The following is a 12,393-nucleotide window of genomic DNA, read 5'->3' as shown; positions in this document are numbered from 1 at the left end:
TGGGATCTGCATTCCTGTTTCGCTCTGGTTTTAAAGGTTTTGTCTCCTTTTTTTTTTTTTTTTTTTTTTTATAGATTACGTTTTTTGGTTAAGAAATGGCAAGAAGTAGATCGGAAAGGAGCTCTAGCACCAGGCAAAGCCCCCCGCCCAGGTGGGACTCAGCTGCCGTGGTAACCGTGATTGACAAGCCTCTCTCCTTCCCGCAGCACTGCCGCTCGCGCCGGTCACTGCTCAGTGGGGACAGCAGAGCCAGACCAGAAAGTCAGGGAGTTGGGTCAGTGCAGTGGCCGGGGCAGCGGTGAGATCGGGCTCCTGCGGAGAACATTAGTGAGCAAGGCGTTCGGAGGAGCCGACGGGTGACCAAAAGATGCACGAGGGCTAAGCGTGCCGACTCTCTGACGATTAGCGTTCAGCCAGACGTCTGCCCGCCCCCTGCGCCCGCCCCCTCCCTCCCTTCGGAGCATCCTGCTTACTCGGCCGGTCAGACCTCGTCTCTGAAGGTCTCTGCTGCGTGTGCAGCCGCCACACTGACAGCAGCGCAGCCGACCCCAGCGCAGGACATGCTGATGGGCCTGGTCCCCGTCGCTGGGCGCGGCAGACGCAAGGCGCACTGGGCCCCTTCCCGCTCTGGGGCCAGGGCTGCCTGAGCCACTGCCGGTCGCCACGGCGACGCGGCTTTCCTGGCAGTGCCACGGCAGGCACTTTTGAACTTCAAAAGTTATTTCTTGAAATTAAAATGCTTTGATTCAGCCTTCAGATGGGTTTCCCCTCCAGGTCCCACCTGGCCCTCTCCAAGGTCTCTGCACCCCTTCCCCCGAGCCTGCTCCTCAGAGGGGCAGAGGCAGGGCCCCCCCGCCCGCCCATGTCCTAGCTGAGCCCCCCAGCCCCCCCCAGGCTGCCCATGTGGACACCAGGCACTTACAGCCTCATGGGGTAAAATACAGGCGCTCAAATCTCAGGTTCCTTCTAAAGCTTTTTAAAATACAATATTATAAACTTTAAAAGTGTTTTAAATTGCCATGCAGACTTTTAAAAGCTAGTAGGTTTTAAATTTTGGTAGGTGGGCGTTTCTGCTAAAGTGTATTCATTTCTTTTCCTCATCCCTTTGTCATTAAATAACTCTGGGGCAGGACCCCGAGCGTCTCGGCGGCAGCAGTCCCCTGAATCCAGAGAGTCCCCCCCGACCCGGGATGTGTCTTCAGGTCACACCAGGGACCCTGCCCGCGGCCCCGGAGCTGCAGCAGCAGCCTCCCCGAGCGGGAGGGGAAGGTCAGTTGTGATGCTTTCGGGCTCTCCTGCCCCCGCCGGTGATCTGTCTCCAGCCTAAGGCTCCGGCCTCGGCCCAGGGCCAGGCGGAGACGCCAGCGCAAGGCGGTGAGAGCCACAGGCCCAGCCTGTCCCGGGAGGGCAGGGAGGGTCTGTCCGGGGCCGTGGTGCCCCAGAGCCCAGCGTGGTGATACTTACTGAGAGTCAGTGGTGGCTGATGGCCTTTTTCTGTGGGACGGTGTAAAATAATACGCAATATCTTTTACTCATTTTAACTCTGGAACATTGTATAGAAGTTGCTTTGAAAACCAACTTCTATACAATGTATATATGTAGCACTTTTTATAAAAAGCCTTACTTTTTTCTTGTGTGTTAAGAAAGGACTGAAGAGGCCGGGCGCGGTGGCTCACGCCTGTAATCCCAGCACTCTGTGAGGCTGAGGCAGGAGGATCGTTTGAGCTCAGGAGTTCAAGACCAGCCTGAGCAAGAGCGAGACCCCATCTCTACTAAAAATACAAAAATTAGCCGGGCATGGTGGCGCATGCCTGTAGTCCCAGCTACTTGGGAGGCCGAGGCAGGAGGCTCTCTTGAGTCCAGGAGGTTGCTGTGAGCGAGGCTGACGCCACGGCACTCCAGCCTGGTGACAGAGCGAGACTCTGTCTCAAGAAGACAGAAAGAAAGGACAGAAGGGAACAGCCCTGGCGTGAGCCACCGCACGTGCCTCTGGCCAGGCAGGGCCTGCGCGTCTTCTCACTCACTCACCAAGGCCAAGCGCGAGTTCAGCTCTTTTTCTGTTTTTTCTTCTCCCCCTCGGTGTGGTGGTTTGTCTGAAGATCCACTCCATCCCCAAATTCAAGATTAGAAAGATCCCTGACTGCTTCTGAAGATCCAGAACATTCCTTGACAGAATATATTCACCATTTGGAGACGATCCAGCAAAGACTGGGGGGGTTACCGCCAGGTAAGGAAAGTCCTTCTCCAGCCGTGTATTGAAGTGGTGTGAACGGACCCTGAAGTGCAGAGCAGTGCCAGGAAGACAGCCAGCGTTCAGCTTAGTGACCGCTAGTTCCAGTCCTGATCCACGTCACTAGCAGTATCAGGGTAAAGACGGTAAGCGAAGAAGCCTCACCTGTGTGTGAGCAAACGTCCCCGGCAGTAGGTGTTGGCATCAGCGTGGCTCGAGCACTGCCTGGACTTTTCCTTCCTTTCTCTGACTGACAGGGAACGTAATTTGTCCAGTGTTTCTTAAACATCATAATTTAAACCACTGTATACTTTTTAAATCACGATTCATAGTTTTGCCAAAATTTACATGAACTCAGTGATAGTGTTTCAAAATTGTGAAATTGTCTTTAAAAGATGAAGCCTTATAACAAATTGTTACTTCATTTTATTTATAGATTTTACTTCAAAGAAATCCTGCCATCAGAAGAGTAAACAATGAATAAAATCCTTGTGGCTCTCACCTGGGACGCTTCTATTTGAGAAAAAGATTTATTCTTCCCTTTTCTCAAGGAAGCTCTGGGCTGTCCCCGTGCCGTGGTGCCCACCATGGGCACCGCCGGGGCAGCGTCCTCTCCTGCGTGCGCCGCTGCACAGCCGGACGGAGCGTTTTCTGTGTCATCTCTGAGTTCTGCACCGTCGCGAGGTCACGCGCTCCCCGGGCCGGTGCGCGCAGCCGCCCTGCCCCCCTGAGGAGGGTAAGCAGAGAACGGCTTCCTGTTGTTTACTTCTTAAAGTGTACAGATGGAAACTTTGTTTAAAAACAAACACATACAAATAAAACCAAAAAGAAGGAATAAAATGTAAGCACTGTTGCATTTGAGAAGAGCCCCTTTGCTGTTCTTAGTTTTGTCCAGTTTGCTTTTCTCACTTCAAAACAAAACAGAATTTATGTAAACTCCTGTAAGTGAAAGACTGTGGTGGAACTCAAAGCTTCCTCCCCTCAGCAAAGACGCATCGCCACTCGGCTGCAGCTTAATCATACTTGGTCCCTTATCTCATTTTTCCCAAGATGCTGCTACTGTTTCTCTGCTGTCCAGACTGTGGCCTTATGTGTTTTTTCATCACACTCATTTGTGCCAGGTAGTAATATCTAGCAAGCATCCTTCACCCCCAAAACGAACTGTCTGAGTATAGTTGTAAGTATCTCAGTGTGTTTTTTGGACCTTTGAACATGGTATTTATTTGAACATATTTATTCTTCTGGGGTTAGGTTTTAATATAAAACAACTTTTCTTCTAAATCACTACTTGTTTTGGTGATAGATTTTTCTTCCCACCTTCAACATTGGTACATGTCTGCGTCTTCTCATTACTAGTCAGCACTACTTACGGTCGCTGTTTCACAGACTTTCTGCCTTTTCCAAGAGCTCTGCACCCTCTGCTTGACGCCGCTGAAGCTGAAATCCTAACCAGCCCCAGCAGCAGGAGCCAAGAAATGTCCCTTCATTTTCAGCATCCAGAATAAGAATGAGTAAAATTGCTTAAAATACCCACGCATGCCAGTGTGGAGCTAAAGGGGGGTCATTCGAAGCCCCCATGGAGGCGGCCGGCACACCAACCTGTTGCCATGGAAGCGGACAGTTAACGGTGGAGGCATCACCCTGCCTTTCATGGGTGAGGGCGGGTGTTCCTTGTCGACGAGGGAAAGTTCTTTACAGAACGACGCCGACGGTTTACCACAGCACCACCGTCCTGCACCCCGTGAAGTGATCCGTCAGGTCAACTCGGCACTAGGTGCCGACAACCAAGGCGCAATTCCGCTGTCACGGTGCAGGTATCTCGCAGTCCTCGCCTTAGCCACAGCGTCCGACTAGCGTCACGCACGACCCGGTCTCCAGTGCTTCTCGGCGAGACGCCGTGTGACAGGCGCAGCACCGTGGGGTGCTCTGGGGGAGCTGCCAGACAGCTTCCCTCACGTGTAACCACACCTGCACGCCTGACTTCCAGTGTTTAAATGGGGGGAAACGAAGAGAAACAATGAGGAAAAAGACAAACACAGGATATTCCACAATTAACTGGCCCAGTTTCATCAAACAGACGATGTCGCCAGGAAAACACGAGTGCGAGTCTGTCCTGGGCGAAAGGAAACAGGAGCCACGTGGAGCAACACGCAGCCTGGATGGGTTCTAAGCTGGGTGGGGGGAGCTAGAGACATCCTGGGGGGCAGGGGGGAGATTGGGATCCCTACTGGATAGAGCTGAGGGGAATTGTTCATTTTCTTAGGGGCGATGATGGTGATGTAAGAGAACGCTTCCTTCCTTAGGGGCTGTGTGCTGAATTGTTCGAGGAGAGGCTGCAGCACACACGCTTGCTTTGAAATGAGCTGGCGAAGAGAGAGACACACACATTCACACGTGTATGTGGATTAGGTAAACATGGCAAAATATTTCTGAAACATTAAATCTAGGCTCCACATGGTGGTACAGGCCTGTAGTCCCAGCTACTCGGGAGGCTGAAGTGGGAGGATCGCTTGAGTTGGGGGCTGCAGTGAGCTGTGATCGCGCCACTGCGCTGCAGCCTGGGTGACGGAGTGAGACGCCATCTCTACATAAATAAACAGTAAAATATTAAATCTAGTTAGTGGGTATATGGCTGTTTATTGTTTGAGAATTTTCCTAATCAAAGATAAAAAAGTATTTTATGATCAACTAGAGTGTGGCCCAGGATGCTTGGTCGACTGCAGGATGTTAGAGTCCAGGGAAGCAGACACCACGAGAGCTTTTCAGACAAAGGGGATTGAATACAAGGGTTTGGCTTCTCTGATGTCGGGAGGGTGAGGTGCGAAGCTCCGTGGTGAGGCAGCCTGGGCGCTGCGGCCTGGGGGCCGGAGGGGCAGCGGAGTTACGGGAGCTCGGGCCGGGTCCCCCAACTGGAGCTGCACTCACAGAGGAGGCGCGTCAGCCGCCGGAGGTGCTGCCCGGGTCGGAGTGAGGGAGGAAAGTGCCCGTCCTGCTCTCCTGCCCTTCCGTGTGCCAAGACCCGCCGGAGTCCGCACGGCAGCGCGGTGACCGGGGGGCACGGTGCCAGCAGAGCCCACCCGGTGCTCAGCACCTGCTCTCACCTTCCCACCCAGACAGCTCGGTGCGCCTCCTAAGCAAGATGGTCCGGGCCTCCCCAAGGCCCGCGAGTGTCCCTGCGCCAGGCCCAGGTCGGACTTAGGAACCAGTGTGTGAAGCTCACGCACTGCTAACATGTACAACGCAGGAGGGGGTTGCAAGGGGGAAATGTTCCGTGTCTGCGTTAACAAGACAAAACAAAACGCCCCAGTTCTTGTTCCTGTGACCAGTCACGAGGCTCTGGCTGGTGTTTGTTACCTTCCCCTTCCATCACCTCGTCCTGGTTTTCTGGCCCTCGCCCAGTACCGTGGCTGGTCAGGTGACCTAAACCTTCCCTCCTGGAAGGTGTGAGACCCTAACGGTCTTGCTGTCAGCGGCCTTCCTCGCCTTCCTTTTACAGTAGAACCTGAACGCACTAAGTGCCAAGAGGTGCCCGGCGAACACGCCGGGTTACAGACACACTTCCCAGCCGGCACTGCACCAGCCACCCAGGTTCCCCTCAGAATGGCTCCCGCTTGTCCCGGGACCCTCTCCCTGCTTGCTGGTTCAGACGGTTTCGGTGCTGGTTCAAAGGGACCGTTGTCACAGGGGTGCAAACAGCCCTCCCAGAGTTATGGGGCTGGGGGGCTATTTGGCGCATCAGCCAGGGGCCGTCCAAACCTTAGCCCTGGCGTTTCCAGGCCGACGCGTTGTCGCCGTGGGAGAAAGGGCACCACGCACTGTCCGTGCAAAGCCTGTGTCACGTGCTGCCTTCCACACGGACAGGGCGTTGTCCTCCACCTGGCGTCAGCACAGCCGTCACAGGCCTCGCCACCACGCGTCAGGTGAGCCGCTCCCGGGCGCTGGGGGCTTAGGGTGAGCTGAGGGCACCCCACGGTCGCAGGCCCAGCCCGCTTGCCGTGAGTTCTGGTCAGAAGCAGTGATGACGATACGGACTTTGGGAAGTCCACAGGTGGGTTTCAGGCGAGAAAAGCAGAACCGTACCCAGCACAGGAGTGGACGAGACGTGGGACGGGCTCCGGGGAGCTGCGAGGGAGCCTGGGCCGCCGTCCACACCGCCGTCCACACTGCCGTCCACGCCGCCGCCCGCCGCCCACACCGCCGCCCGCCCGGCTGGTCTTTGTGTTTCCGCCTCTGACGCCGCTGGGCTCCCGCAACCCGCTCGGAGGCCGCCGGGGCGGGCGCAGGCCTGACGGGGACAGGCCCTTCCGCGCCGACGCCGCCTGCAGTCGCGCGGACCCGCGGGTGCAGGACTCGGCCCGCAGTCCCGGCCCGGGGCTCCCGCGACCCCTCCTCAGGTTTGACGATCTCTCGAATGACTCAGGAAAGTGCTGTGTTTGGGGTCATCCGTCTATGATAAAGGACACGACTCAGGAGCAGCCGCAGGGCAGAGGCGCGGGGCAGGCGCGGGGCGCCCCCGCCCAGCACGACCCGGTGCTCGCCGACCCGGCCGCTCCCCAGTCCTCACCGCGCGCGCGGGAGTTTCTCTTCTCGCGAGGCTTCGCTGCGCAGCCACGACGGAGCGGCGTCTCCCGGCCCCGTGCCCGGAGCTCTGGGCTGAGCGAGGGGTCCCGACCCTTGAGTCAGGAGGCGCCCGCGGGAGTCGCCGCACGAGCACACACTCAGGTCTGGTCAAGAGGGCTGAGAACGGCAGACGCTGCGGGAAAGCCCAGCGGTCTCACGCACCCTGTGCCCGGGCGGAGGCGACGACGCACGTTTCCTCCTTTCGCGGCACTTGGCGACGCCGCTCCCGCCCGCCCAGCTCCGGGGCGTGACGGGCAGTCTGAGTCGCGTATTAACTGGAACCGTGTTTTAGTTCGTTTCCCGTTGCTTAGAATACCTGAAACTGGGCAATTTATGAAGAAAAGAATTTTTTTTTCCTTCTTACAGTTGTGGAGGCCGCGAAGTCCAAGGTCAAGGGGCCGCCTCTGGTGAGGGCCTTCTTGCGGGTGGGGACTGCAGAGTCCTGCGGGGGCGCAGGGCGTCACACGGAGGGTGCCGAGTGTGCCAACGTGCCAGCTCGGGCCTGTCTTCTTACAAAGCCACCAGTTTCACTCCCATGATGACGCCCTAATCCATTGACCTCTGAATCCACGCAGAGCCCTCGTGACCCAGTCACCTCTTACAGACCCCACCGCTCAGTGCCACCGCACTGGGAATGAAGTTTCCGACACGTTCAGACCGCAGCGTGTCCCACAGGCAGGAATCTGTCTCCGCCGGAGCCAGCAGCAAGCCGGATGTTTCCCAGGTGGGAATGAGTCAGCGGCAGAGGCCGAGCTCTGCTCTGCAAGCCTGGGGTCCGCCCTGGTGCGACTTTGCAGTGGGGCATCGTGAATTGCAAAGATGCTTTCAGCGTCTTTGAAACTTCTAGGTCATGAAGCCTGAGTAGCGGAACAGTCTGCGTCAGAGCTACAGTTCTCTTGTCCAGGTCCCATTGAGACTAACAGCCTGCGGGTTAGGGTTCCTCAGTGAACAGACTGGAGCAGCACACCCAAATATGACTTACGTCACAGTAAAAATCCAAACAAGCCCAGCCTTGAGCCTTTCTTAGTTGTAGGCCGTGCACGGTACAGCCGCTTGCCTCTTGCTTGAGGGGAGACACAGCGGAGTTCCACGGACCGCTCAGGCCCCAGGAACTGCCCAGGCGCAGACCCAGTTTCTCATGGGGGTTCTCTCCCACCATCTAGCGTATGTCTTACTAAAGCATCTAGGGTGCTGGCCACTTCCTGCTCACTAGGACCGATTACCACGGTCTCTCAACATAGGGGATCAAAATAGTATGTCTGAACAAAGACCCTAAGGTAACAGTGAGGATGTACTGCTGTCCCTATCAGATGAAACTGAATTTACCATTTTTGCTAATTGGTATTGGAAAAAAGTGATAAGGAAGCCTGAATATAAAGCTTTTATGATTGTACCTGGGATAAGTATCTCACAAGGAGATGCTGATGCTCAAAACCATCGAAACCACCTTCACTGCTTCTGGACCCATACCGAGAGTTTGATCCCGATATAGAAGTACAAGGTCTGCTATGGGAGGAGACAGCCCATACAAGAAACCATAAAACTAGACTGAACAGCAGCATTCCAGTGAGACTAGGAATAGTATGTTCAAAACTGCCTGAACAGAGGCAGAAGCACATGTAGGTGCACATCTGTGGTCTCCCTGTGACAGCTGACAGAAGAGGAGAAAGCACTAGGTTTGTTCTACAGATAAATCTGCACAGCCTGAAATAGACAACCTAGTTTAGGAGTGGGTTTTGGAAGATTTTCAGGTGGTGAAACTTGGGCTGGTACATCTGGTGGCCCATCTCGTGTGGAAAGAACAGTGACCCGAGTTGTTGGTCTACTCATGTGCAGGGGGTGAGCGAATGTCCAGCTGGGCAATGGCAGGAAAAAGACGGCAAAGATGAGTTTCAAGGAAGTCTTCAGGACCAGTGTCTCGGCGGGTTTCCCAGAGTGGACTAACGGAAGATGTGAGGTTGCATGTAGACGCCTGTCAGGGGACATCCTCTGTGGAAATGGAATTTGATGGACAAGGTGACCTGTCCTGTGGATGTCAGTCAGCCACTTTCTCTGTCCAGCACGGTGCTTTCCGAATGAGCTCTTACAACAAGGGGCAGGGAAGGAGGCTTAACATTGGTTCGGCAGCACAGATATCCGCCTCACCAAGACTTCCTTGGTTTTTGCCCCTTCAGCACCTGAGCTGCCAACAGCAGAGGCCAATGCTGAGGCCTTGGCATGGCGGCCTGGTTCCTTCCATTACAGAGGAGGCGGTGACCTGTCCTCCCAGGAGTGGACACGTCAGGTGTGAGCGAGCCTCCCTGCCCTCAGTGCACGTGGCAACCCCACCATTCGTGGACTTACAGGAGGCTCCATCCATTGCTATAGTCTCCACCACCCTGGTTCTTAGCCACAGGTACATTTTAAAGCAATGGAAGTGCAGAGGGGAGCTCACACTCAGAGTTCACTGGTCTTCATGTACGCATAAGCCAGAAGCAGATGCCTTGACAGAATAGACTGGCCAGCTGAAGGCTTTCTGTATCAGCTTGAAAATCCCATTTTACAAGTTTGAGGTGATGTTCTGTGGCGTATGCCTTAAACCAGCAGCACGTGTATCATGCCACCTCCCTCACAGCCAGACCGCAGGGGTTTGGGAACTAAGAGGCAGATTCTCTCACGATGTGTACAAGTTGGATTCCTTAGTGTCTTAGTCACAGCTGGGCAAAGGAATACTAAGAGGCACCCGCACGTATTCCTCCCTGTTGGGTAATGAATGTGACAGCAGCCCTCCTCCTCCACGGCCAAGACAGTGGTGACAGTGGCCCCACTTTCTGCCTGCCCACCCCTGGATGCAAGGACCCCACAGTCCCCAGACGTCCATAATTGGCAGTCCAATGGAGTACTTGGTGTGTTCCCTGGTGAGTGTCCCATTTGGGGACCGGGACCTCCAACCCTGCAGAGTCTAAGCTTGGGAAGACAGGAAGCAGTGCTCCCTAGTGGACCCCTGGGCGTGACGGTAAGTGCAGGCCACTGTTCCTTCTGCCCCTTGGTTTCCAGTCCCACGTATCCTTCCTGCTAGGAAACAGTGCCATGGAAAGGCCCTGAATTTAACGCATCCTAGAGAATGGCATCTCATCTTCACAGAATATTACCCCCAACTCAGCAGTTGAGCCGTGCCTTTAGAGTGCTGTCCTAGCGCTCTGCCAGGCAGGGGGTCCCATGGACACTTCCTTGTGGCAAAGTGAGCCCGTCTGAAATGTTACGTGGGATCCTGTGTCAGGGAAACAAACACTCCTTACACCCTTGCTGGCTGACACTTGTGGGCAGGGAGGCAAATCCCAATCTGGAATGAGTCTATTCCTGTGAAAATGAACCCCTGGCCCTTCAGGATTGGAGATTCCAATGCAGTAAGCCTTCTGAAAGGGACCGTGTCCAGGGACCTGTGTACACGTGGATTGTTGCACTCCTCAGGGAAGGAGCCATAGTGGGAGGTCAGCCTTGGTCTCTTTTGCTGGCACCCGAGACACTGGGTAGCAGCTGGTGGCTACATCAGCTCTGGTCGGAGAGCCCATGAGCAGTCTCCACTCTACACCGGGGCCATGCTGTCCACGCACCTGCCATGCCAGTGCAGCGAGAGGTGCTGTCCAGCGTCAACTGGCTGAGCCGACTCTGTCCACGTGGTTGTGTGGTTCTTCTCTCACGATGCTCTCTGGTGGGCGTTAATGTTTCATACAAAGTTCATCACACTTAGTGCCTATTCCAGTACGTCTATGCTCTCAACTCCGCCACAGCCCTCCTTGTCTCCAACTTCCAACTGTTTTCCTTCCAGGCCCCTAACCGGTTACCCAGGCATCTAACACTGCCCATGAGCCCATATATATATTCTCACTGTGGGTCACTTCTTCAAGAAAAATGAATGACTGGGAGCTCTGCCAGAAACTCTGCCCATTGGGAGGATATGGCTTCACCACCATTTTTCAAGGCCACCCCTGAGTGAGGCCGTAATGTAGCTGGTATTTTCACTTTGAAGTCACATACTGAGCCAACTCATCTGCCAACCAAGCTCAAGATTTTTCCTCCTCTGCCAACTGGTTATAAGGGCTCCCCTATATGGTCACAGGTGTGAAACGATAGTCACTGTTAAACGGAGTGGGTCTGTGTTCTGTAGGTTGCTTGGTGACCCCTGTACATTCTCATGCTCATGCTCAATCTTGAAAGTACTACTTCCACTTTATAAGGGATTATTGCCAGGCCCAACCAACTCTGACTTTGTAGTTTAATCCATAATGGGCAGTTTTGGCTGCACGGTCACTTGACTTGTGGTCAGGTGTTCCATCTCTATCAGAGCCCAGCAGCACACCAGAAGACAAATGTTTTTCACCAAAAGGCATAGAATTCTTTGCTCCAGGTGGCATGACAGAACCTCTGGGTCCTGCATTGTGAATCTCCTGTAGGGGCACACCGGAAACTCCACATTGCATCATTCCTCACCATCGATAACCACTAATATATCTGCTAGACCATATGGCCAGGGCAGTAGAGCTACTTACATCACAGCCTGGATCTACTGCAGATACTTTTCCTGTTCTGGGTTCTTCAAAACTGACAGTCTTCCAAACCCCCCAATATCTGACCCAGAGCAGTATTCCTAGGTGTGGCGTATGCTGCCTCCAGAACCAGAGGCAAGAATCATCTCAAGAACCATCAATTGTCTGTCTTTCTTTTCTTTTTTGAGACAGAGTCTCACTCTGTCACCTGGGCTAGAGTGCCATGGCATCAGCCTAGCTGACAGTAACCTCAAACTCCTGTGCTCAAGTGATCCTCCTGCCTCAGCCTCCTGAGTAGCTGGGACTACAGGCGCACGCCACCACGCCTGGCTACTTTTTCTATTTTTTGTAGAGACAGGGTCTCGCTCTTGCTCAGGCTGGTCTCCAACTGTCCTCAAGTGATTCCCCCTGCCTCGGCCTCTCAGAGTGCTGGAATTACAGGCGTGAGCCACCGTGCCTGACCTGTCTTGCTTTCTTGATGGTAGGAAGTACAAGATGCAAGAATTCTTTTGTTTTTGGAAGGGATGCCCTAGCGTGCCCCTAATCACTGGATCCCTAAAAACATTAGGACGCAGCAGGCGCCTGGATTTTTGTAGGGCTGTATCCCACTCTCTGGGGCAGCTAGTCTCTAGCATCTCCCCCACCTCTTGCTCATATGGCTGATCAGCACGTCATCGATGTAGAGGAACAATGTAACATTCTCCAGGATGTCTAGGTGGTCCAGATCTCTTTGGACTGACAGAGGGCCAGAGAAATAACAAACCTCAGGGAAATCGGTATTTTTATTCCACGTGAATGCAAGTTTCTGATTCCCTTTTCTGATAGGGGCAGAAAAGAACACAGTCACCAAGTCAACAGCCAAATCTGGCACAGAGGCTGCTGTCAGGGCTACTTGTGGGTAGAGTGTGCCACAGTGTACCTCCAAACAACTACCAGATGACAACAAAGGAGGCTGTCATCTCAGGATCCTTCTGAGTTCCACAGCGGTCACGCTGGTGAATCAAAGATGTTGGTGAC

General features: G+C 54.3%; 1 protein-coding gene across 1 annotated transcript in view; it reads left to right on the top strand.

The window, feature by feature from the left end:
* The window catches only part of PCNT (pericentrin), a 121,374-nt gene extending 118,433 nt beyond the window's left edge, over nucleotides 1-2,941 (top strand). Inside the window, exons 43-46 of the mRNA XM_069474875.1 lie at nucleotides 75-151; nucleotides 1,131-1,269; nucleotides 2,100-2,227; nucleotides 2,667-2,941. Coding sequence (XP_069330976.1) covers nucleotides 75-151; nucleotides 1,131-1,269; nucleotides 2,100-2,227; nucleotides 2,667-2,710 — 388 coding nt within the window. The 3' untranslated portion in view covers nucleotides 2,711-2,941. The remainder of the gene's footprint in view (nucleotides 1-74; nucleotides 152-1,130; nucleotides 1,270-2,099; nucleotides 2,228-2,666) is intronic.
* The last annotated feature ends 9,452 nt before the right edge of the window (nucleotides 2,942-12,393 follow it).

The sequence above is a fragment of the Eulemur rufifrons genome, chromosome 7, assembly GCF_041146395.1.
Source record: "Eulemur rufifrons isolate Redbay chromosome 7, OSU_ERuf_1, whole genome shotgun sequence".
Lineage (NCBI taxonomy): Eukaryota > Metazoa > Chordata > Mammalia > Primates > Lemuridae > Eulemur > Eulemur rufifrons.
Note: the sequence above shows the minus strand (reverse complement) of the source record. Positions and strands in the feature narration are given on the sequence as shown.